We start from the raw sequence: 25,491 nt of genomic DNA, 5'->3' as shown, positions 1-25,491 counted from the left end.
TCAGACTGTAACCTAGCAGCAGGACTTTAGGGTTTAACATAAAGTTTAATGGCTTTGGGCCATTCACACTAAACCATTGCACTGCAAACACCCTGGGCCAGGACTGCAGCTGCTCTGGGTCTGATGGCCTCACATCACCTCCCAGCCTCTCTGGGGCACAGGAGGTGCCAGCCAACAGCAGAGGGGAAAGCTGCGCCACTTACATGTCTATCCTCCCCTACAGTTCAGAGCTTGTGCAGTCTGCGTCAGCTGTTCGCTAGCAAACATGCAGTAGGAAATGTTATTTCGACCTAGGAAGTACTGCAGCTCCTAAAGAATTTACTGGATGTGAGCAGAATCCCATCAACACCAGCTAAAAGCCTCAGTGCTACTTGGGTGGCTGTAGCTGTAAGTGTGGCAAGTGGGCCTACAGCCCGCACGCAAACCGTACCTTCTCAGAGTGTTCAAACTGCCTCCAGAAGCTATCATACATTCTTTTTGTGGTCTTTTCAGGAGTGCAAACCACAGTCTTGATATAAACTTTAAAGCTGCGGTCCAACAACTGATTAATTTCACCGTAGTCATAATCATCGTATCTGTTCAAAAAGAAAGAAAAACACTTCCATTTTCAAGAACAAGTTATTTCACTTGCAGTGGTTTTAAGTTCCTATGGCAAAATAAATTACTGTGTAATTTGTACCTCTGTCGCTCCACCATAGACGAAAGTATGTTTAAAAATACATGCGTGTTTGCTATAAATAGCTTTGCTTCAATCTGATAAAGAACAAAAGGCCAGCGCTAACAAGTCTGATGTGTTTAGAACAAAAGCAGTAAAACTGACCTTATTCCAAACATACAGTGAATATAGTTCCAAATAGCTCGTCGCAGCATTGAGGTATCCACATCTTTGTGCATGGCCATGGTGTTGTAAGTCAGATTATAAGCAATATGAAACTTCTCATCAAGTAGTTGTCCCACATCTGGGTAAAGACGATTAACCAAGGAATAGCCATGGTCTTCCCAGGAATAATCCTTAGAATAAATAAAAATGCAGCATGGAGCATTTCAGAAATTAACTTGTGTAGACCTAGCACTTTACTGCAATTTATCTTGGGGCAGGTGATCTATGGGAGGTGTTCATTTGCTCACTTTAAGCCTTTGCATCCATGGGGCACTAAGTTACAGCCCATCAATGTCCAGGTGTGGTGTCTGGCACAACAAACAGCACTCTGAGCCTCCCGAGAGCAGCCCCTGGCCTTGTTACCTGAACACGAAAGGTGGGCACGTGCATCCCGTGTCTGGAGAAGTCTTTGTAACCGTAGCTGGTGTCCTCAAAATGACGAGACACGTCTCTTGCTGGTGCTGATTCTTCATCTTCTGTTAATTCAAACAGAATGTCACACAATTTCAGTAAGAACAGACTGGATGTGTATGAGCAGAACTCTTGCAGAAGAATGGAAGTCTCCGTGTTTCCCTGGACTACCTCTATTAAAAGCCTTTGATACAGCTCAGTGTGACTGCAAGCTGTGGTTTTTAGAGGCAACTCCATGAAAAACATTGATTCTCTCTTACAAACACCTCTTTCCTTCTTCTTTTGTCTACCAGTCTTCATCCTGTCCCCTATGTCTAGGGGACGCTTTGCTCCTAACTCAAGAGGTCTGTGAAAACGTCAAGGGAAAATCTGTTTTACTAAGCAATCTGTTCCAAAACAGAGACCTCTAAGACTTCCACACCAAGTTTATTTTAGAGGGAACTGTTGAAGAGTGGATAACAACCCTAAAATTGTGAGAGATTAAGTACTGTCTCACAGTTGTCTGGAAAGCAACGTTTCACATGCTCTAATAGCTGTATGTTTTAAGGGCTTCTTTTTACAGTGTCTTGTGATACGTTTAAATCTCTTGCGATCTCTCTCAAGAGAGACATTCTATTCCTGTTGGAAATTTCTATTAAATATAATATTGGTCAGTGGATGTTATGGTGGTTTTGAGAGAAGCCACAAATCTTGGCACTACTTTGCTTTGAGGCGTTCTTGAAAGAAAACAAGGCACCCCCAACCTTCATCCCTTCAAAGAAACAGTGGTAGTTTTGACATATCTAATAACACTTTTTTCCCCCTCTTTTGTGGTAGTAAGTATTTCTTCAAGTGATTTGGGAAAGTCTAAGTACATACACAAACACACACTACAGCTGTTCTACCTGAAGAACAGACGAACATGCTTTCTCTCTTCTCCCTTTCAAAACGCGTAGCCATCTCTTCCTGGCTGGCTTCCTCTTCATCTCTACACTCCTGTAGCTGCTTCATTTTCTCCATTAGAGCTTCAACTTCACAGACAGACTCTGTAGACTTGAAAAGGAACGAGAAGCATTTTATTTCCATGTCACAAGAACTGTGACAGAAATCATCAAGCCAAAAAATTTAAACGCAATTTACATCCTTCATTTACATCTTCAAGTACTGATTTCTTGAGGAAAACAATTCTCAAAAGAAATCTGTACTGACCCACTGTTCACATTTAGTCATTATCTTTTCTCAATTAGATCCCTGGTATTTTTTAGCATATTTTTAGCTTCACAGCTTTTTGGAACAAGTGCTTCTCACACTAAAATTAATTTCTCTTACTTCATCTAAATGTTTAATAACTGAAAAACAAGGAGCTGTAACAGAAATTCTGATAGAGGAAGTAACCACAATTTACTGCCCAACTGAATTTTCCCCCTTCTCTGCTCGCAGAGAAGAAACATATTGAAGGAAAAAGGAAGAGTGAGTGTAAAGGCAGATTTAACGAAGCCTCAAAGGAAAGCTAGTGCAAGATAATTGTATTTCACAAGAGCTGTTTCAACACCACGACACACTATTAATTCAACATCTGGTCTTCTAAAAATCCATCAATGCATAGCAAAATAAAGTTATATCTCCAGTCTATACACTTCTGCCCCTTTCCTCTCTGACTTTTGCTCTTTGTTCCTTCAGAGAAGCAGCAAGCTCCAGCAAATAACATTTAAATGCCACCCACAGCACTGCAGTGACGTCTCACAGGCAGGGAAACCTGCACTGAACATACTCAGTTACTGCTGTTCTTCAGCCAACACTTGGTTCACATCGTGCTCTTCACTAAGCGGAAGCAAGTACAGATCAGTGAGCACAACTGCTGCAGGCAGGGAATACTCGTTTAGAGACAGAGAATCTGGAATGGTCTGTGGTGTGATGTATCGCAAAAACCTCAAGGCAGCAAAGTCAAAGACTGGAATCAAAGGAAGAGCCAACTTTCCCCGGCACCCATGCTAAAAAGCACTCCTGGCCTCTGCTGCTCAGGACACATATCATAAACTGGCTGGGACCTGGAGTGGTGTCAGTTTGTTGGTATAAATGACAAGAGACCAAAAAAATAGACAACTTAGAGACTGTATCTTTGTATGTCCCTTCGGTAGCTTCCCCCAGCTTAGTAGTGTCATTCCAGCTTCTCCTAAACATATCTCCTAAACATATATAAACAAACTCATGCGGATTAGGCTCATCACCCCACTCTCACTGAACACAGACAGGCACCCTCCATGTATTAAGTTTAACAAGAAACTACTGCTGTTGAACGAGACTGCTTGTGCAGATACTTACTGGAATACTTCCAGTTGGGCTGGCATGAATTTCATCCACCCCGTGGTAACCATTTGTAATATCGCACATGCAGTAGTTACTGACGGAAGGGGGCCTGAAGGTGTGACCCCCTTCACAGTCGATCTCCGGGCTGATTCCACAACCAAACGTGAAGGAAGCAAGGGAGTGGTAATGTGTGAGGAGAACGACCGCGTGGATGAGCTCTGCCAGGGACCAGCTGTTCTCTTCGGTCTTCAAAAGTTGCTTTAAAAATAATGCAAGACAAAAGTATTAATTTTAAAGTCATTCAAATGATCCCTCCTTAATGCAGTTTATCAACACATTTCTTTACCAGGTAGAATTATTTTTCCAATGTCCACACTCGCTTCCTAGCCCTCTGCCGCCAGCAGCATGCTCAGTGCCCTCACCCGGCGACCTGCCAGCCGCAGACTCATGTGGTTGAGCCACAAAGGAGATGGCTTCTCTCCCCTCTCTGGCCTTCAGCTATTCAATCAGTTGGGGTTTTTGTTTTGCACCATATGGTTTCTATTGAGGCCAGACTGACTGACATTGAAATTTCACACCTCTGATGGAAGATGCAACCACAACAGTCACATGTTTCTTCAACTGACCGTTACAGTCTCAGCAAACACTTGTGGACCAGCTGTGTGAAAACCTGGCATCAGGGCCAGGCTCCCTCCATCTTGTCCCTATGGGTGGCGGAATGTTCTATATTTGACAAGAAGCTTCAAGCCCCAACTTCCCCTTTAGGCAGGAAAGAGTGGGAGGTTTGGGGCCTTCTGGTGGAGCGTACGCCCTCCCCCCTGGCCCAGCACCCTGCCTTATGTGAGTTGTACAAGGGCACAATATCACACTGTATCACAGTGATACAACAACTGAAACCCAGTAACACAGGACATCTTTCACCCTGATTGGTTCTTAACCCTAAAAATCTGTGATTGCATTAATGATAACTAGGGGTACATTCACATTACTCCATGGAAGATTTACCTCAATATGCTCCTTGGTGATAAGCCAGGGTCGGTGAGCCAACATTTTGTTCAATTCTCCTAAGTTTTGCAGTTTTTGAGGTGCATTTTCCAGACCATTCAACCATTTAGGGTCTCCACCGACATGAAGGAAGTCATTCACATGGAGGTTAACAAGGTAAGAGCACTGGTGTCGTGCTGCAGCCTAGAAAGGAAAAGGCAATTGTGATACAGAAAACAATTACAGTAAGTTGGTGCTTTATGACAAATACCATAAGTCATTGTTTCCTCAAAATATTCAAGAGTAAGACTTGCAGTGATCAAAGGCTGAAGAACAAGTTGAGATTAACAAATCAGCCTGTTTTGATTATTGTTCTCACAACATAAGTATTCCTCATTCCTCACACATTATAACTATGCTGGCTACCGATGCAGCATGCCTCTATCCAGGGAGAAGCACAGGCATAGCTTTATAGTGTGGCCTGAAGTAAGCAATCCATACTGCACAGTAGTCCCCAGTGGGGAAGAAGCAAGGCTGCCTCTAGGTGAATCTTCACCAGCAAAAACAAAAGCAGGTTTCAGAACACATATAAGACAGACTCAGGGCAGCTTTCCAGCAGAGAGCAGACCCAGTATCATTTATTCAAACAGTAATAGAATCACAGAATCCTAGAATGGTTTGTGGTGGAAAGGACCTTAAAGATCATCTAGTTCCAACCCCCTGCCATGAGCCCGGACACCTTCCACGACACCACTTTACCCCTTACATTAAGACACAGCCCAAAATTTTAATTCAACTTCAGCAAGCAAAGATCATTGAACTGGCAGATTGGAAATTATGAAATCAACCACTTCTGGCAGAAAACTTGCTTAGAATGTAGAGATTCAGAAGCAGATGGTGGGATGGACTATCTAGTTACAGGGAGGTGTATTTGACAGGACACACGCACAAACAAGCCTTCCTGAAAAAGTGTCTGAGATACTAAGGAAACCAAAATTAAACACTTGTGTTATTTTTATAACAGATTTGTTTCCCCCCCCTTCTTACAGTCCTACCAAAAACTATGAACATAAAGTACTGCTCTTATGAAACAATTTGTAAACCAGACACAAACAAACCTACTCTGCTTTTCCCCTTAGCTCCTGATGAAACGCCTCTCCAACTAGAAACTGCAAAACACAGTAATCACTGCTATTAAACAAGACCAGACTGTTGCCAAAGCGGCTGTTGCTGCTTTCTGTTCCAGCTTACCATTATCCCGATGTAGTGTCGGTAATGAAGCGGGAGCGGACCATCCATTTGCAGCAGATAGTGCTGAGTTTTTAGAAAGCTCTCGAGATACTGGGGGTGGAAAACCATCACCAAGGTAACGTTGTCCAACCGGCCCAGTGCAGCGAAAGAATCTGCAAACAGCGCGTGCATCATGGCGTCTTCGTTTCCCACCTGGATCGTCTGAGTGAACAGAAAGAGCAATCAGCAATGCTGTCGAAGAAGTACCAGTAAAGTAGTAAATACATATATTAACCATAGCACCCCAGAGGCCCTGGTAAAAGGAACTGTGTTATAAATCTATTAATGGCATTTAATCAGTACTCATAAGGCAAGGCATATAAAATCCCTGTAATACCTCTCATTTAGGAGATCACAAGTGGTTGTATCAGCAAAAGGAGGTTTTTGGCTTTACACTTTCTCTTGTACACCACTGACTTCTCATTTTTTACTGTCTCAACTTCACTTTCTTCAGTGCCCCTATTTGATCTAACTTAGTTCATTACAACAACAAAAAGCTAACTGAATAATCATTTTTACTATGGGAAAAAGAGGGAAAGTAGTACAAAAGCTAAGATGTCGAGAGAGAAATAAAAGGAAATTGAAACTTCAGGCTCTAGAATTCCTAGAAAACCACAGGCATATTACTAATGTTTCCCCTGCTCCAAATGCTCTTACCAGACAATCCTGAGAGAAGCACCAGAAACACTCAGCCACAACACTCTGACACTTCCCGGATTGTTCAGAATGGTAGAAGCAGCTCAAGAAAAAACAGCCCCAGAGCAGGGGGCAGGTGCTTTGTAGACCAGTAGGAAATTACATCCGGGTGTTCACAAGGAAACAGACACTTAGAGCAAACAGTATTGGGTTTCTCTTATGCTAGGTAGCAGTATGAGAGGAGTCGTAACTATTCCAAAACTCCCCAGGGCTCTCACTGCTTCTGTACACTGGAACCGTGGCCAAAGTCTCACCAGGACTGAATGTGATCACAACTGAAAATGTTTTACAGCTCAGCAGCTGTCCTGAAACCAAATGTGGGTTACTACTAAAAGGGTGTTCCTTAAAAGCATAAAGTTCACTGTGTACTTGAAAACATTACCACACCTCCTTCTCGGGGATGAATCTGCTTGGTCCGTGTCCCAGTGGTCTAGGAATTCTTATTCCAAGTTCCTAGAAAAGAAAATTACACCACCTCAGCATTTAGTTATAAACAGCTTTTAGCTGTGACTGCTAGAAGGAAAAGAGTTCTGCATTCAGAGCTGGGCTTATTTTGGTACTTGTGGTACTCTTACTGGGGTACTTCTACTAATACCATTTGTACAAATGCAAATCATGTTTTATACGAGTGCTTTATAATTAGCCACACTTGTTTACAGTGTACTCCCCACTCCAGCAACAAAACCCGCAACAACAAAGGCCCTGCCAACCGAAGCAAACACACACAAATTCATATGCACACTACAGCCTGGTTCACAGAAAATTCTGCATCAAGCATATTTTGGCAGGGTGTCCAGGACAAGGAGTTCAGTACACAGCCGTCTGCTGTGTGGTTATGCCACTGATACAAAACGAGACTGGTGTGTGTGTGTACATCCGCAGTACACCAGCACATAACACTCTATGCATCTGTCAGGAAATGGAACAGCTGTAACCCTAATCAGATTTCTTTTTCCCAGCCTCAAAGAGCTCTTAAACTGCTGAAAGTACCTGATCTACATTTGCATCTGCTTCTTTTCAAGACAGGATAAAAAGCTATTCACACTGGGAGGGAGGAAGGGGGTTTTGCTCAATCAGAACAGCAGCAGCCATGCTGTGGACAAGTTGCCTTGCAGATGAGAGGGAGGGGGGATAGGATACCCCTCCAGCAGTTCTCTACTTGCCCTCTCCCTCAGCTAGATGAAGCTTTCTGCCAGGCCTACAGCACCCTAGGCCCTTCCTGTAGTCAAGAAGCAAACTGCATAAAAGATAAAGACTTGGGTGCATTTGTGTCCCACCTGTTAAACCATTCTGTTTAGAAGGGTGGGAGCTATGGGCTCCAGAGCAGCTTCTGCATTTGGCACGACCAGCCCTCAGAGAAGGCCCAGCAGGGTCCATGGGGCATGTACCAAAGCAGGACATGGCCTCACCTCGCATAGTCACACATGCCCGCCTCCCCATCACCACAAAGGCTCACTCCTTCATGTGCAGAGCACTCGCTACAAGCCAGCTCTACTGCCGGGACTGGTTCCCAGGCAGCAGCATGGCTTCCCCAGGAAGGATGGGAGCTCCCAACAGGGCAGCTGATGGCACGGTGCTCTTAAAGATGAATGGAGACCTGGGATTAAAGCTGAGGATGGAGCTGAGTGCTAAACACTAGGCTACACATAAACTAACAGTTTGGGGTACTTATCTGTTCTCTCTTCCCTGGTCATCTTTTAAAATACATCCATTGCCATTCCATAGCCCCCACACATCGTCGTTTGATAACACCAACTCCATCCAGGTTCTCAACTGGATTTAGATTAATAAATACCATGTATGCAGCATTGAGCCGGTTCAGGCCATGTAGGGCAGAGGGGCTCCTTCAGCTGCTTTAGGCCTCAAAACCAAGTCCCTAAAAGCTGCCTGCAGTTTTTAACTTTGCACATCTTCCCCCCATAGACAAAGGCTGTTATAACAAGCAATACCAGCTGCACTCACTATTGTACTTTTTCTGTCTTAGCTGAGGTTTCTGTTTGCATGAGTTCATTGTACAAGAAGCAGTTTTATTAATCAGTTACTGTTCCCTGAACTTTCCCCTAAGATTAAAAACCAGCTTCAGAGAGCTAGAAACAATCATAGCAGATCTAAGGCAGAACTGCCAAAGCCCATCGGAGTCTGTCAGTCTCCTTAAATCTTAAGTGAGATGCCTCCATTTCTCAAGTCTTACTTGGATAAAGTGAGATCAAAGGGCAGCTCTCACTACTTGTCTTTTCAGATTCTCCCTAGGACAGTAATGTTTGTGATATAGCTTTATCCTGCTGAGGGTCCCAACATCCACAAACACATTTTGCCTGTCAGCTAAGTCTCTAGCAATGTCACTCATAGGACGGATTTTTCATGTTAAAACCACCCTCCCTCCTCAAAGCTCTAGCACAGCTTCTTATCTCGGCTACAACTACACTAGCAAATTAGAGAAACATCCTACATCCAAATGACAGCAAGGGAAAAAAGTCTGTATGCATCACTTAACTTAGCAGATGTCTGCAGTTGTCTGTAAATAAAGCTCTCCAACAGAAACACCTTGAAGTTTAATTCTTGAACACTATGTTTCAGTCTTCCCCTTTCCCAGAACAATTATAGGAAGAAAAAAAAAACCAACCCAAACCAGCACCAGAAGATTTAAGAACCTGAGATCAGGAGGCTGCTAATGTGTTTTGTCTCACTATTGAAAGTACATCAGTACCAATACAATTCACATTTTTTAAAAGCTTGCAGGGGTCAAACTACTATGATTACACTGCATCTAACAGGTTACATTACTTAAGTAACCAATCCCTCTCTGCAAAGAGACTTAAAGAGTTTTTTTAAGGATTGAGTAAGTTGCATCCCCCTCATGGCGCCAGCCTAGCACCTGAGACGCCTGGGTTCAAGTCCCTGTTTTGACACAGACCTTGCAAGGGATTTGTGAAGATGAGCCTCAGTTTCCCATCTGTAAAACATTTCTTCCAGAGGGTGCTGAGAACAGAAATAAGCTTATTGTCATGAGGCCCATGGTTACCACAGTCATGAGAGCTGTATAAAATCTGACCCATTGGACATCTTCTGAAAGTTGTTATTCTTCACTTACAAGCTATGGCAGACCTTCTAACAACTGTTTCCCCTCTTTTTCAGAAGCAGCATTTAATCAAGTTCTCCTAGCACTGGAGAAGTAGCAGGCATCTCCAGGTGCTCCCGGTATCCCAACAATTCAAATACTATATAGACATAACACTCAAAACAGTCCTAGAAGTATCTTCCCTTAATTTTGAACATATTTCTATGCTCTGTGATGTCCCTCACTAATCAATCCATCTTCCAAATACACTCAAGAATCAGTGCTCTCCAGCTTTCCCTCTCAAAGGCAATACCCGAATCCTGACCAGTCACACCACCATGTCTCTCTCCAGCACCTTCCCCATGAAGGAGCACCCAGGACACTGACAAGCACTCGGCAAAGCAGATGGGGGGGGGGTGGGGGGGGTGGGTCAAGCAGCAGTTGTGAGCAAACAGAATTTATTTTGGTTATTACAGAAGTATCAGCAACTTCCATGTGATTCCAGACCGGTGAGTTGGACACCAAAGTGACCTACCTAGTGCCATGTTTTCTGCATCAAAATTCTCCCAGCTTCATTCCTCCCCCTTGTTAACCTTGCCACTCCACTTCCATTCGGCCTAGAAACTCACCGCAGCTGGATACAGCTCCAAGCTCAGCCGAAAGCCAACCGCAACTGAGGTGGCAATATTATTATTATTAGTAGTAATAATAATAATATAAAAAAAAAATAAAATCAGAGGCACTCCATCTTCAAAGCCAGAACATAAAACTCAGATGGCTGCAAAGGTGAGCACCAAGGATAGAAGAGATTCCACTTTCAACACCCAGAAGTTCTCAGCTAATGGAGGGAGCTGGACCTTACCAGGTGGCAATCCACTCCACTGCTCACTTCCCAGAGATACCTTGACAGAGAAGCAAGACTTTAGCCATATAAATGCTGTATCACTGTACTGGCAGAGACCCTCAGGAATCACAGAAAAGCTTCCTCCTTCCCCTTCTGTGATGTAACTGCCATATCTGAGCACCTCACTTCATGAATTTAATTCATGCAACAATCCTGTGAGGTAGGGCAAGAGTATTATCTCCCATTAAAAAAAACACACCTGAGAAACATAAACACTACATGTCTATCAGAGGCTGCAAGAGAAGGCCGGCGGCTTGAGCTGAGCTCTCTCAAGTCATGGGCTAATGCCCTAACCACCAGACTGTGTGCCTTTTCAGAGACTTCTCAGCCAGGAAATATGCTTTATGCAAATCTGCACCAAGAAACAGCTCTTCAGAGCTGAGATAGAAGAGTTAATGAGACGAGTCTGCAAACTTCATTATGTACTTCCCAGTTACCATTCTGTCCCACCAGTCTGGCCCTCTTACAGTACATCCAAGTCCACAATGACAACCAGACCAAAAATCCGTACTGCATGCACATATGTGCTCAGAGAAGACCACTCTAAAATCACAAACACATACAAACTCACTCTATTTACAGCTTTTCTGTATCTTAAGACTCTGTCAATCAAGCCCACTTCCAGGTAACTTTTTAAAGTGCCTTGACAAGAGCAGGATTCCTATCGAATATAAGTAAAAATTGAACTGCAAATGCTTAGAAGAGGTCACCTGTGCAAGTGATAGAATACCATCTGCTTTGGTTCTGAACCTCTTCAAAATATAAGCGAAGAAAACAAAAAAAGGCATTTCTAAAGAGACACTCAATATCAGAAATTTCACCTAGGAACACTGGAGCTGAGTTAAGTCACAAGCCAAGATGCAGGATCTCCAGAACAGGAACAACTCTCTACCTCAGGCACAGCTCCTGCTCCATAGGGTGCCTAAAATGCTTTTTCAGATCCCTGTTCCTCCCCACTGCTGGCTCCTGGCAGCCAGAGCTCTGCCTCTTACCACAAAACCTCTGCCAAACTCTAAGTTTTGTCAGACAAGTATGGGGACTTGGACCAAACTGTTACTTTTCAGTCATTCGGGTTTCATGAGCTGAGCACTAGCTATGAACCACAACCTTCAGACTGTTTCCCTGGTATTAGCACAGTGAGTCATTTTGCTCCCCTCAAGTACAGTCAGTACCAATATCAAATGTATCTCCCAGAGAAACTTATTTACATATTTACTTAGGCTTCGTCTAAGTGGCAAAAGAACATTTTATCATAGACAAGCCACAGGCAAAGTGAAAATATAATTATCGATTTACTTCACTAAACCACATTTGGATTAACATCTTCTTCTGAATCATCTGCTTCCCAGTTAAGCACTAAATACTGCTAAAGCCAAACAAAATTATATGAAAATCACATACTAATGCAATATAAAACAATCTAAAGGAAGGAACCAGAGAAGGGAAATTAGTTTGATGTGACCTTTTCTGGAGGTAACATTTTCCCAGACAACCAGTGATGGTTTTACATAATCTAAGTGCATTCCTGCCCAAGCTTAGCATTAAGAAAGGCACAATGAGCTGTGGCTTAAAAACTCTTCAACGTAATCTCCTAGTAGAATAACCTCCCCCCCCCCCAAATGTGACAGTGCTGAAAATTCATCTTAGTATATACTATGGTTTGCATTTGAAGCTGACATTAAAATACCCATTTAGAGCTTTATATGCTTATAGGATAAAACGTCCCAAACCATCCAAGGCAGACTTTGGCACTTACCAGTCTAACAGGCCTTGTGCTGCTGCTGCTTCACTCACTGTGTCTGGTTCCTATTTCCCCTTTAAAGGTCACCGACAGCAAAAGCTCACTGTGGTGACACTGACAGGCTACAAATTTGGACTTTCCTTGTTTAGGATCTCAACGACAAGTTATTTATCACCAAACTGATACATACTCAGCTCAAAAGCTGTATCTTCAGTTCTGCTAAATGCAGTAGCTCCTTACGAGATGGACAGCTTTTGGAAATGAAGATATTAAGAAACAAAAAGTAGTGATTAAATATGATTCTTTTCCTACAAACACTAAAAAAAAATAAAAAATTGCACAAATCTTACACCTTTTCTAAATGTGGGGCTAAGCAGAGCTGGCAGTTTTTCCTATTTTATTCATTTACCTAATCCAGAAGTAGCTGCAACTGTTGGGGCTTTCTCAAAAAAAAACCATGATTCACATTAAAATGGCAGAAAAATGATTCCCAAAATGCTAGTTCTGAGTTACCAGCTGGGCTTAAACCACGACAGTTCTCTGAATTTTTGCATCAGTTCCATTTTCTGGCTATCTCAGCCTATCATTCAGCTGAAGCACTGGACATGTCTACACTCGCATGGATTTAAAGAAGTGAAAGCAAGTACTCCCCCTCCGCTACAAAGCACTTTGTTCCACAGACCTACTGCTCTTCACCGGGACTAGAGCACAGCAAACATTGAACTGTTGCTGTTTCACAGAGAATACATTATTCTTACATGAATCTAAATACTTAAATTACTTCAATTTAAATACCAGTAAGTGTACTTTCTCTGAGTACCTCAAAGTCCTTTGAAGTATCAGGTTTTAAAAACATCCCCAACCAGTTTATGTGACTTGATTCGAGACACAAATCGAGGTGATCGTGTGCCCACAGTCACACACCCTGTTCACAATGGTAGGAATAAAAGCAAAGCCCAGGCTCCTCACCCTCAAACTCCAACACCTCACCTCTGCCCAACTTCTGGGACTGAGCAGTAAGAGCAGGTCCAACTGGAGCAGTCTCAAGTGCTACCTATTCTTCCTCAGCAGTAATAGCTCTTCCTGAAGTGGTTTTGTGACACAACTGCCTAGACACCACAACCCAATTTACTTTTGATATGAGCTCACTGAAACCAAGAGGGTGAATTTCAATGATTAGTGCCTGGCTTTTCTATATGCCAGTTCTGTAACGCGTACAATGAAAGAAAAAGTATTAAAGGGAAAGGGATTTGGAAGGCACATCTGCAATTTCTATGCCATCAACACTGTTTAAATGCTAATAAATCAGTGACACAGAAGGAAACAAGTTTAAACATGACAGTTACAGTTTGCATTATGTAGACTGCACTGCTGGGTTATGCCAAAGCAAAGCCATTTGTATCCAAGAGTACCAGATCTATACCAACAAGAAAAATAGGATTCAAAAATATCCTTTAAAAGAAAAATCTTAATGTGGTGACACTAAGAAACTTAGCAGAGAGATCCAAATCAGCACTTTCATTCCTGTCCAAAATGCTATTGACTTGCCTTTGTTTGCAGTTACAGCAAGCTCCTCTCTTATCAGAAACACAACACCGGCCCCACTGTTTCAAAAGGATAACCCAAGTCTGTGCAAGAACGAAATAAATACCGGGCAATTCATAGGCAAAAAGTACTTGGATGAGCCTAAAACTCCAGCAGAGACACCCCATCACCGCACACACAAGCGGTACGCAGCCCTTCTGGGACCAGGTGGCAGTGGGGAGGCTAACGACAGCATCCGCACAGGCACTGCAGGCAGCAGCTGGATATGCCCTAGGAGGGAGCTACAAAGGACCTGCAAATCCCCCAAAGTCACCTCCTGTAGAAACGAACAACGTCCTCACGGGTCGAGAGAGGAGCCCGCAAGGAAGCGCTCCCCCTGCCTCCCCCACTCGCTGCAGGGGGCCCCCGCCCCACTTCGCAGCAGGGATTTCTCCCTGGGGATGCGCCCGGGCAGCAGGATCGATCACCCACCCCGGGGGGACCCAGCCCTGCAGGGGTGTCCCGCGGCCCAGCCTCTCGCCCCCCGCGGTACCTGATGCTGGGGGCCCAACCTCGCCTCCCTCACGCCAGCGCTGCGGGTCCGGCCCGCGCTCCCCTCACACCCCACCACGGCTCTGCCGCACGGCCCAGCTCGGAGCGGGCCCGCCCCTCCCCGCCGCCCGGCCTCCTGCCCACCCCGCGGGCGGAGCGGCGCGTAGGGCACTGCCCCGGCGGGGCGGAGCGGCGCGGAGCGGGGCGGAGCGGCGCGGAGCAGAGCGCAGCAGAGCGCAGCTGCTCGCCGCCGGTTTCGCCCTCTCCCAGCCTCAGGAATCCCAACGTATTTCCCCCATAAGGGGAGAAGCCCCGGCCCAGAGCCGGCCAGAGGGCAGGGATGAAGCGAAGGGTACCTCTCTCCCCCCGTGGAGTCCCGGTCTCCTCCGCCGCCCTGTCCTCCCCGCACGGAGCAGCTCTTCGGGCAACCTTTCCCCCTCTCCTCAGTTCCTTATGCAAGAGTTTCTACCTTCTCCTTAAGCAACAACGTAATTACGGGTTTTAAACTGAGAAATCGCGGGAGGTTAACATTTTGTAGATATCTGTGTGACTAAGTGTGCTGCTGCAGACATTTGGCCTCCTGCCTATTCCCAAGATCATAACAGTCCTGGGCAAACATATGTTTTGCAATCGCATCAGCAAAACACTCAGCCTTTGTTTGCAGCAGGCTGTACTCCTCTCGATGACCCCCCAGGGCTGTAAACTCTGCCAGATGCCTTACCTCTCCCACCTCTTTAGCTCTCGGATTTTATGGCAACAATTATTTCAAAAGAAGTAAGTCCCTGAGCTGGCCTCCGTGATTCTGTTGTTTTGGGCTTTTTTCCCTTCCTCTGCAAACTAAGATTTATAAAGCTAAATTTTGTTCGATCACTTTCCTTCAAATATTGTGAATGAAAATAAACTATCACAGACCCCAAGAGGAGAACTTAGATTGCACTTTGGATGGGAGTACAGCTCTGAACCCCTGAGCACACTCATTTGGGGGAGGAAGGCTTCCGTCTACAACTCAGGCAGCTCATTTCAAGTCTTACCAAGCTATCTAACAACCAAGCAGGGAAATTCCATGACACTGAACTTTACACTTCTGTTAAATGTAAAACTGAACACTGAAAAATTGTTTACAGGCTGTTCCTGTTAGAGCTGTAAGAACCTTGCAGTGAAGTGCAGAAAACACTGAGGACAGTGCTGTCAGGGGAATGTGGCAACATGCTCGAGGCAGCAGTTCTGCACATTTCTAATGCTAAAGCTTTAAAGGAGGCTTCCTTTCCTATCCACTTTCTAAATACCACCACCAACCACTCTGGGCTATGCAATTAACTCTGGTGAGACACGGGCTACTCTACTTCTGAAGGCTTAGCAGCAGCTATGAGGTTAAATTACCTAGAGATGCCCAGGTACCATGGCTCCTTACTCGGGGCCTTGGCTTTACGCTGATAAGTCTTTCCAGAAGAAATGAAGTGTGCTTCTAACCTACTTGCACTTCATAAAATGCTTACCAGAAGGATGGAAAAAGAAGAAGAATGTGATACTGGCAAGGAAGGTTGCACTTTGTGAGCTAATAAAATAAACTAATGAAGAACACTGTTTCATTCCCACTGACTACTTCCTTACTTCAGGCCAAGACATAACAAAACTAGAAGGAATGGGCTCCTCTTGCAACACAGGCAAAGAACTGGCTCGCGCTCTGAAAAACTGTTGAAAAAGAGCAATTACCTGGAAGCTGAAATGCAAGATGCTGCCTCACCGTAAGAAGTCTTCCCAGATGTCAGCTGAAAGGTCACCCCTTCCATGAACTTGTTAACACCTTTGGAAGGAAGGGGCAGAGGAGGGAGGGCAGCATTCTCTCAGTTCCCCGAAGTGTTTTTCCCCACTGTGGTGGATTGCCCTGCCTGGATATTAGTGAGGAAGCCTGTTTATGTTAACATTTGTTCCTATATAAAGAACCTTGGCAGATACAGATTTTTCTCTGACATGGTCAAAGGGAAATTCTCTCGCATTAAACAACCAGCTCAAAAGCAGAAGGTAGGAAATTATACCATGTTCTTTGCTTGCTGCATCAGGATAGATGAAGGCAGTGACAGCACATCAGAAAAAGCATGTACAAAGGGGAAGAGGAAGTTGCACAGCCATAGCAAACAAATAATAATGCTCTTAAAAGCTCTCCCATATGGCCTGAGTACACAAGCTCTGCTCAGGCCCCAGGTATGCCTCTGCCTTAGCAGAATCTCATCACCCCACTCTGCTGCGTGTTCTCCACCCCAGCCCTCACACCAGTACTTCCAAAGTGCAACTCCTTCAAATGGAAGAACACGCAAAACTGAGCTATGTGCTCATCTATAAATCAGGACATAATTGGAGACTGAAATTATTTCCTTTTGGGGGCCAGTAAGACAAGCTACAGGAGCACTTTCATGAGGGAATATGGTCTGACACCGGCACAAAGCTCACTTGGGTACTAATGAGTGCAGACCCCAGTGCAGCCAGGGGATATGGGGAGAGATCTGTGGTACAGTTTACATAACTTAAGTGTTCCCCTGGGGAAACACAATGGTATGTTTGACCATGTATTGATGCAAGTAAACAGATCTAGCTAAATGCTCATAAGGGAAAAAAACAGCAACAAATGCTTAGCATGAAAATATAGGTAGATACCAAGTTTCCTTTCACCCAGAAAGAGGGTAGGATAGATACACATGAAGTCACCTAAAGCAAACACCACCTAAAACATGGAAATGTACTCTTTCATAGCAAGCACTTCCATAAAAGCTGCCTGCATGAAGGGATGACATTTAACATCTGTGCACTCCCAGTGAAGTCATCAGAAATTAAGTTTTTCCTTATTGCTACAGTTAAAGAAATGTCCTGGTGAAACTAAAAGAAGACCAACCAGTTACAATGTGAAAAGCCTGATCCCTGCATAAACATATGTCTGTACTTAGCCACTGTAACTGGAATAGTTCCATTCCAGTCCAATCGGGCGACTTCTTTGAGTCAAGTTCAGCACAAACAGATGACTCTGAAGAACTGGCAAGCCAAGGTCTTAAATTCTTTCCATAGAAAAGCTATCCAAGCAGGAGCACTCAAAATGCCTGTTACTGCAATGCCCTGGACATCAAATTAATATCCCAGAGGATGATCAGACAATCCTTTCCCAGGAACATTTACGAGTAAATGTTTGGGGCTCTGAGCTACCCGATTTGTATTAGTTCATAGGACTGGATTTCTCTCTTGTGGTTTCGTAAGGTAGCGCCGGCTGTGGCAAGATGTAGCAAGCTCAGCAGAATGGATGTAAATACCAGCATTCACATTCAAGTGTCTTTGAACCCCCTGAGATGAGGGCCTCTAAGGACTGCTGGGGCATGGTGTGCCCCATGGCAGCTAGACCTCCAGCTGAAGAGGTTACTCACACTAACCCAGGTGTCAATGCCCTGCGGGGAGGACGGGTCTCCCTCCTAAGGCCTGCCCGCCCAGCCGCTGCAAACAGCACTCTGTACTGCGCAGTCAGAGTAAGCAATTGGAGGACTACTTTGGGTTGGGGTTTTTTTATTATTTGGGGTTTTATTTAAATTGTTTTAGCTTATTTTGACAGACAAAGGTTAGGCAATACTAACAATGACCAGATCTCAAGGGACATAACTCCTAGCAAAGCAGTGGCAATAAAAGCATAGGGGCAAGAATCAATTCAACCAGAACAGCTCGAGCAGCTCCACCTAATCTGTTGCCTTAATGAAGTCATCAGGTGTTTCAGCAATGACTAAGCAGCCCCACACTGGCCACTCTGAACATTTCCCTTTGGATTCCTCTCGTTCCAAGCTGTCCACAGCCACTACCCCTTCCATAATAAATTTCAAATGTATCTCCTGATCTTTTCTGTATTATACACCTGTTATTTCTAAAATAGTAAAAATCTTTATCATGATAACAATATGGGAGGCACAGCAATCAAACCGTTCATTACAGTGATGAAAGAATTTAAATTAAATAGAATGTATCATCCTAGTATGCAAGGTCAGTATTTCAAAGCATTCTTGATTTAACCTTAACAATCTGATCTGTCAGTCTTCAAAAAACTCACTCTATTATTAGAATTAGTACATAATTCTGGGAGAAGGATAAACTGTATTCTTTGTACACTTCAAATTCTTTCTGTATGTGTCAAAAAGGATCAGCACTTAGGAAGGGCATTGCACCCGGTACCTTTACAACAATAACAAAACCAAGTTGTTTAGCAGAATGGAGGGCTGACAACTCACCACATCAGGAAATAAGTTTAAACCATTATACAGAAGCTTTCCTTTCATAGTCTCTAGGATTGCAAGGCTGGCTAAGACTGAAATTTTACAATATTTAGAGATTATATTTATTGCCAGTTCTTTGAACCTTATCCATCCTTGAAATGCTACTTTTCTGTTTCTAGGTCTTTCTTACATGCTGCTTTCATAATGGCCACACCTTCAGCTTTAATGGGCAAATGACTTCCAAGTAACTAAGGTGGTTTGTGAGTAATTACACATCAGGTCATTCCTATCCCACTGTATCCCCACTGAAAGATACAGCATCTTTTCTCTCAGAGCTGCAAGAGGCTGTGAAACTTGGTTGTTACATCTGAGCTGTTCTCACAGCTGACTTCAGCTTGCCAAGCTCCAAGAACTGCAGTGGCTTTATCTGTTCCCTGAACTATTTGGTTCATCACTCAGGACTCATCCCCCCAAAACACTCATTCTTCTAGTAACTTCTGCCTTTAAGATTCCTACAGCTCACCACCACCTCTAAACCACAAGTTGTTTTGTTTCTTCTCTCCCCAAAGCTTGCGCAAATTTAAAATTCTCTTCTGCAGTTATTAGCTAGGACAAGTACAAAGTTTAATTTAAGGAGCTGTAAGAAGCTGAGATCTTGAGATTATTCATGCTTTGGCAAGGACACGAAAACAGACTATGGTTTCTAAGACTACTACAAACATGTAGATGAAAGATGCATATCTAAAGCTTAGTAGATTGAAAGAATGTCTTACAAGATTATTCTTACTCCTTTTTATAAGGGTACACAGCTCCTCCTAGGCTGATAAACAGCAGCTGAACTACGGAAGTTGTTTGTCTGGCATGCTGTGAATAGCCAGTATTAGAGAAGTGGATTCTTCTGATAGCATTCTGAGGTGGCTCCAGGCCCATGTACTAAGCAGGAATACTGTGGTTAACAACTCCCCCCAAACCCAGCTCTCCCAGAATGAAGGTCTGTATTTCCTAGTTTCAAAACTGAACATGGTAACTCACAGGCACCCTCTGATCTTTTGGTATCTAGAGCGGTATGGTGAGGGGATCAGTTGTCCAGCTGTAGATTGCCACTCTCAGGGGAACCGAACATCTGCAGGCTGCCAGCCACTCTGCAGTCTCCCTCGGTATTAAATAAACATGCAGGTTAAAGAAAACTGGTTTAACCTTATTAGAAGAGTGTATTTGGAGTTCAGTCAAGAAAAATAAAATTTAACATAGCTCATAGGTGTCTAAAACTGGTTTGGCCTAAAGAGGTCTCCCCTCTTCCCTTCAGTTAGCAACCTGCTAACACCAATGCTCATGGCATTTTGCACAGCTCCTTGGAGCTGGGATCCATTTTACTATCTTTTTCTCAGGCCCTCTGTCCCCAAGATGAATACGGAAAAGGGACGAATAGCCTTTCTCAGTTGAGTGAAATTTCACCCTTGGGAACTTCCTGCGACTCCTAGTCCTCATAATTGACTCAGTTAAGAGCAATAAGACAATGCAGTACCTTACTTTCTATGTTGTCTGGAATACTGTCTGACCATGCTTCACCACTACTGTGCAAAGATGCTGTTGGAAGGCCTGTCTTACAGGGATGGAGGTTGCAATCCACTGCAAACAAAACCTTTTACACTGCAAATATCTGCCTTCAAAGGAAACAATGGCCAGCTGAATCATCTCTATGTGAGTTTAAGGCTTCTGGGTTTTTTAAACTGCATTTGACATTGGAAATGATCTTTACATATAAAGAGATGAAAAATCAATGATGAAATGTGTCTCCTTATTAGCTTCTGACAGAAATCTGATACAACAGCAAGCACACAGGGAAACAAATGCCTTTAGGAGTACTGGAGTGTTACACCTGGAATTGGGCAAGCCCATGACAGCAAATGACCCAGAGCTGCATTGCAGTGAGTTACACTGAGTATGCAGGAAATGCTGGGTGAGTGTCCTGCGGAGAAGTTGCAACTAAAACTTACTTTCACACTCTGGTACAGACAAGACATCCAACCCGGAAGCTGTTCTCCTCACCAAAAGCATTTTGTCCTCTTTACCCTTAGGGGTTCAGGTATATTTCTAGAAAATTTATTGAAACTCTGACCTGAGGTTCAGGCCTGACTTGGTTTTGTAGGTACAAAAAAGAAAAAGCTTATTTCTGCAGAGCCTTCACCAAGGAACAAACTAGCAATTTATAAAATGCTTTGTTAGACTTCAAGTCAGCCTTTAATCTCACATATATCCACACTACAGCCAAAACCTAAGCACCTTTTTCTTTTTTAAATAATTGTTTTCCCCAGGAAAAGACAAGTAAGAAGAATGGAATGCAACAGAAGCATGTCATATCATTTAATGCACTTCAAGAAGACTCAGAGCTATTTTTCTACAGCTTGATTGTTACAATGAGATAAAATCAAGTGAAATATTACTAAATGAACATGGGAAATGCCACTAGAGATTCATGAACCTTTATATCAGTAACTGCAGTTTGGGAAACTGTTTTGTGGCTTTCTTCTTACACTTGCCACTTTCAAGCGCATGCTCAGTGTGCCTCAGAGCAGCAGACATGGGAAAAAAAAAAGAAAAGAAAAAGAAAAACCAGTTCTTTTATTTTCTGTTTTCACAGTCTAGCTGTGACCCAAATAATAGATGTTAGTTATCTGAGTTTGTGGGTTTTGGAAAACCAACGATATTTTTTTTATAAGGGGAAAATATCCAAATACCTATAAAGCTCTATTCCCCTTCTGTAATGACCTATCTTGATGGCAAGTTTGCAAGTTCCTTGAGACAATCTCTCTCCATATTTATTTAATATATAGAGCCAAGAATAATAATATTACAGGATTTATCAACTCCTTTAGAACATTATCTTGGCAAAAAGTTAAGTACAACAGTAAGTAACATTATCCTAGAAGAGTAACCCACATCACTGATTTAATGATAGCAGTTAAGAAAACAGATCATCCTCTAGGTACTCTTCAACACCCGATTGTTATAAATTAAGGAGATAATACCAGATCTGCCATTTTTGTATCATCAAATCTGTTTCTTTTACTTTTATATTCCAGCCCATTAAGACCTCTGCTTGAGAAGAAATATTAACACCTCCCCTCCACCCCCCCAAAAAACCCCCAACCACAATACATTAATCATGTATTTCTTGCCTTTTTTGGCAGTTATGACTGGTGTTTTCTTTAAGTTCAGACACTGTTGTATTCTTCATTCTTCCTGATTTGAGAAGATGACATGGCTAAGACATCTTGACCCAAATCAGTCTTTGCTTTCTAAAACACAAGAAGTGAAAAAAGCCCTGCTCTCCTGCCGATACAAATTCTAAAAGATCTGGTCTCCTATTCAGCAATCAAGACCATTTCCTAGACTGGGTTTTACTATTTTAACACTTGCATTAATATGCCATTTCTTTCTGTTACCATAAGTTGAAAAGACACTGACACGCGCCCAGGTGTACATCAGGAAGCAGAAGCCCCCCTTGCCCATCACGGGACACCCCTGCCCTGTGACCAGCAACAGCAGTAGCCAACACCTGCTCCTACAAGCCACAGAGCCACAGCAAGCTGCAGTGCCACTAGCAACACGTGCTTCAAAGACATTGTACATGGGCCTGTGTTTAACACAGCACAACTTCTGCATCCTCATAAGTCCTCGGAGCTTGGGGAGCTCCTTCGACGCCACCGGGATAAGCCGGCCTGCCACCACGCTGCCTGCAGGTCCACTTCCTTATCCTTCTACCCCCACTGCCACCCTGGTGCTTTTCCAGTGGCCGCAGAGGCTTTGGGTCTCTGCAGGAGAACTGTAAAATCGCAGGGAGATCTCTGCAGCTGAGCTGCTGGGGATCTCAATAAACCCACAAACCTTTCTGCGCTTCGCAATGCTGCTGTCTGCAATGGTGACCTCCAGATAGGGGAACTGTTAATACCTTCCCCCACCTACCTTCTCAAAAGTATATTTGCTAGGGAAACTAAGTCTAAACAGGCTTGAAACCAATTCTAGCACTTTCTGCTCAAATACTGTTAAGTGGCTTTGTTTGTTTTGATTATTTTTTAAAGTTAACCACAATATTGGAAGTTAGCCTTAAATCCACTGTTTGGTAACAATCAGAATTTTAAATCAACCACTTGCTATTGTGAGAGAGGAAAGGCCACCTACTGTTGTTGGACCACCCAGACTACTTACTGTACAGCATTTTAAACGTGCGATACTTCAGAAGTCCTGGGAAAGGCCAGCACTGTATGTGTAGCCCCTCAGATTCAGATGTGCCGAAACCACATACAAAATACAACAGACATGCTTCAGAAGACACAATGCTCTCAGATTTCCATAGCAGACGCAATATTTTGCAATCAAGCTAGGATTAAATCCTGATTTATAGCAGTTTTCAAATGTCAATAACAAAGTACAATAAATAAAAAATGCAAACAAACCACAGTAAACACACAGAAATTTTACTAAGACAGTATTAAAATAGGGATAATGTCCTTAAATAAGGGGTTTGGTGCTTTCAGTTGACATTTGAGCTTATAAATCTGTTTTACCGGATACGAAGCTATAGCAAACACCTTCTCCTTTTGTCAGTAAAGCTACAAATCCATACCTGTCCCTCGGCTTCTCACCAGTGAGACAATTACCCACTAACTGCTCAGCAGGGATTCCAAGTCAGCAAAACAAGGCAACGAATGAGAACTTGGGCAGAACTAGGCAACGTTTTCACTACCAATGAAAATGCAGCAATGATCACTGAAGCCTGTAAACTGAACTACCAGTAAAAAGCTCTGGTTCATTTGCTGACATGCCTTAATTACTAACAGCAACAGAGAGGATGATTTCTCTTTATCAGGGTGTGTTTGTCATCTTCGTGAGAAGTCCTCCTCTTGAGAGATTACCGCAAAAATAATTCATTCTATTATTTTTGTAAATGTAAAGATAAATTTCATTATATCGCAATGTGAAATGTGACTTCAAAGAAACTTGCATGTACTATCACACTTTTCTGAAGCTGGTAGGGCTGAGGCTTAACCAAGTTTGGATCACAGGCAACAAGGGCCAGAGACCAACCGCTAGAGTCTGCAGTTGTCAAGGATCACTGCACAATGGCTAAAACAAACAAGACTGGGATGAGTCCAGAAGAAAGCATTTTTGTGAGCTTAGAGCTGAGGATCACAGAGAAACTAGAGCCAGGATCTGCGTTAGGATTTGAACCAATGAAGACTGGCGGGGCACAATTTGGGCACTGGGCTAGCGAGAGAGAGGATTCCTGAGGATCATCTGTCTAGATTCAAACTTAAGCCTGGTGGGAGCCATTTTGTTCAGGCAAGGTGTTTGCATGTCCACAGCCAGCAGGTGAAGTTTAGAGTTGCACTAACCAGGATCCAGAAAGGGAGGTTCAGCTATAGCAAACGAGAGGGGTCCCTGGGCCCTTCTTGTTGTTTCCAAGAATAAATAAATAAAACTGTAAGAATAAGAATAAAACCCTGTAAGAATAAATAAATAAAACCCTGTGACCCTGAATTTATATTTCAATATCATCTGTATTCTTCCTTTCACGTGCAAGGGCCAAGTTTTCTACAGTAAATTTGTTCTCAGGGCTATACAAGATTAATGGAGCATTCCACACACAGGCAGGCACTTTCTTAATAGCTGTCCTGCATTAATTATTTTGTTGAAATACAATCAAGACATTGCTGGGAGGGAACGTTTTATACTAGGGTCACTTGAGACTTCAGGTTGTTTCTGGCAGCCCATTGCCCTGGCTGAGGGAAATGGTCCTGTAGAAGCAACCAAAATTCATCATCTGACCACGCCTAAGCTGACCTGAACAGGAAAGAAAGATAATCCCCATATAAACTTGTACAGCAAATACGTTAGGAGTGAAGGACTTTGCCCTGTTTCACATGACGCAGCAACTGGACAAATTCTCCTAACGGCTCTGAACCCTTCTAAAACACAGCTGCTCTAAGGGGCAGAGGGAAGAAGAAAGTGGCTAGCAGGCAGGCTAGGGAGCTGGTTCACAGGGAGAAACTCAATCAAAGAAATCACCCTCAAGAAAAGAAATCACTGGATAGGGGTCCTGCATTTCTGGATGGGAATGTGGGCACAGCATACATACATGGTGTTAAATCAACAAATTTTGAAGAAACATGAAAAATAACTGTGGTGCATCCAGAACACATCTCACTGTGCTGCCTGTGACCTCCCAAGTATTGCATGTATAATAGGTCTGAACCTGCCCCAAACAGACCAGACACCGGGGTCTATGCACACAGCAGTCATTTTACAGAGACTATGTAAGTAGCTACCAGAAGCCGTAAACGACCACATTCTTTTTTTCCCTTGTCTATACAGTCTTCCAGGAGCAGAAGGGAGGGCAGGGGTGGAAGGGACAGGAATGTGTGTGGGTAATGACAGCACTATTTATGTAGTCCTAAAACCAGACTAACTCTCTGCATGGGTACTCACTGATTACAAAAAACAACACAACTGCCTGCTCTGCCTCATAACAAGACAGACGTTCACATAAAACAAAACACACATTTAAATTTTTGGCTCAATATTCTTGCCTCTGAATTGTTGCTCTACATATCAACAAATGATCCTTTGTTTTAAGAAAGCCTTACCGGCCACAAGTTTCCCAAAACAGGGACACTACATTCTCAAGCACTGACAGGCCTGCCTGGTAATAAGCAACCAGCATGTATGGGATAGATGGCACAAATCCAGGTCTGAATATAAAGGAATCACAAGAATACTCTCCAAGAGAGAGGGTGAATTAAGAAGGCATCTGGATACAAGAATGACAGAGGGGTGCTGGCCACAGTCATCTTACACCCTTGCTATGCTGCCTTGAGTGCTTGTTGACATTTCTGTGGCTATTAAAAAAGAGAGAATAACCACAAA

General features: G+C 43.5%; 2 protein-coding genes across 4 annotated transcripts in view; one reads left to right on the top strand and one right to left on the bottom strand.

The window, feature by feature from the left end:
* Nucleotides 1-1,490, top strand: part of ARMC2 (armadillo repeat containing 2) — a 69,820-nt gene extending 68,330 nt beyond the window's left edge. For both annotated transcript variants that reach the window (XR_003991792.1, XR_003991791.1), the window contains exon 20: nt 1,373-1,490. The gene's annotated coding sequence lies outside the window, so the exon portion shown is untranslated. The remainder of the gene's footprint in view (nt 1-1,372) is intronic.
* Nucleotides 1-25,491, bottom strand: part of SESN1 (sestrin 1) — a 78,546-nt gene that overhangs the window by 2,256 nt on the left and 50,799 nt on the right. Inside the window, exons 1-9 of one of the 2 annotated variants that reach the window (XM_030489240.1) lie at nt 14,328-14,420; nt 6,935-7,000; nt 5,813-6,013; nt 4,583-4,765; nt 3,593-3,835; nt 2,176-2,323; nt 1,244-1,356; nt 821-1,011; nt 431-575 (exon numbers count right to left, since the gene is read on the bottom strand). In XM_030489240.1, the coding sequence (XP_030345100.1) occupies nt 431-575; nt 821-1,011; nt 1,244-1,356; nt 2,176-2,323; nt 3,593-3,835; nt 4,583-4,765; nt 5,813-5,986 (1,197 nt within the window). In that variant the 5' untranslated portion in view covers nt 5,987-6,013; nt 6,935-7,000; nt 14,328-14,420. Of the gene's footprint in view, nt 1-430; nt 576-820; nt 1,012-1,243; nt 1,357-2,175; nt 2,324-3,592; nt 3,836-4,582; nt 4,766-5,812; nt 6,014-6,934; nt 7,001-14,327; nt 14,421-25,491 lie in introns of those variants that run through there. The other variant, XM_030489239.1, reaches the window with a different exon arrangement.

The sequence above is a fragment of the Strigops habroptila genome, chromosome 6 (assembly GCF_004027225.2).
Source record: "Strigops habroptila isolate Jane chromosome 6, bStrHab1.2.pri, whole genome shotgun sequence".
NCBI lineage: Eukaryota > Metazoa > Chordata > Aves > Psittaciformes > Psittacidae > Strigops > Strigops habroptila.
This window is presented reverse-complemented; position numbering and strand designations above follow the sequence as displayed.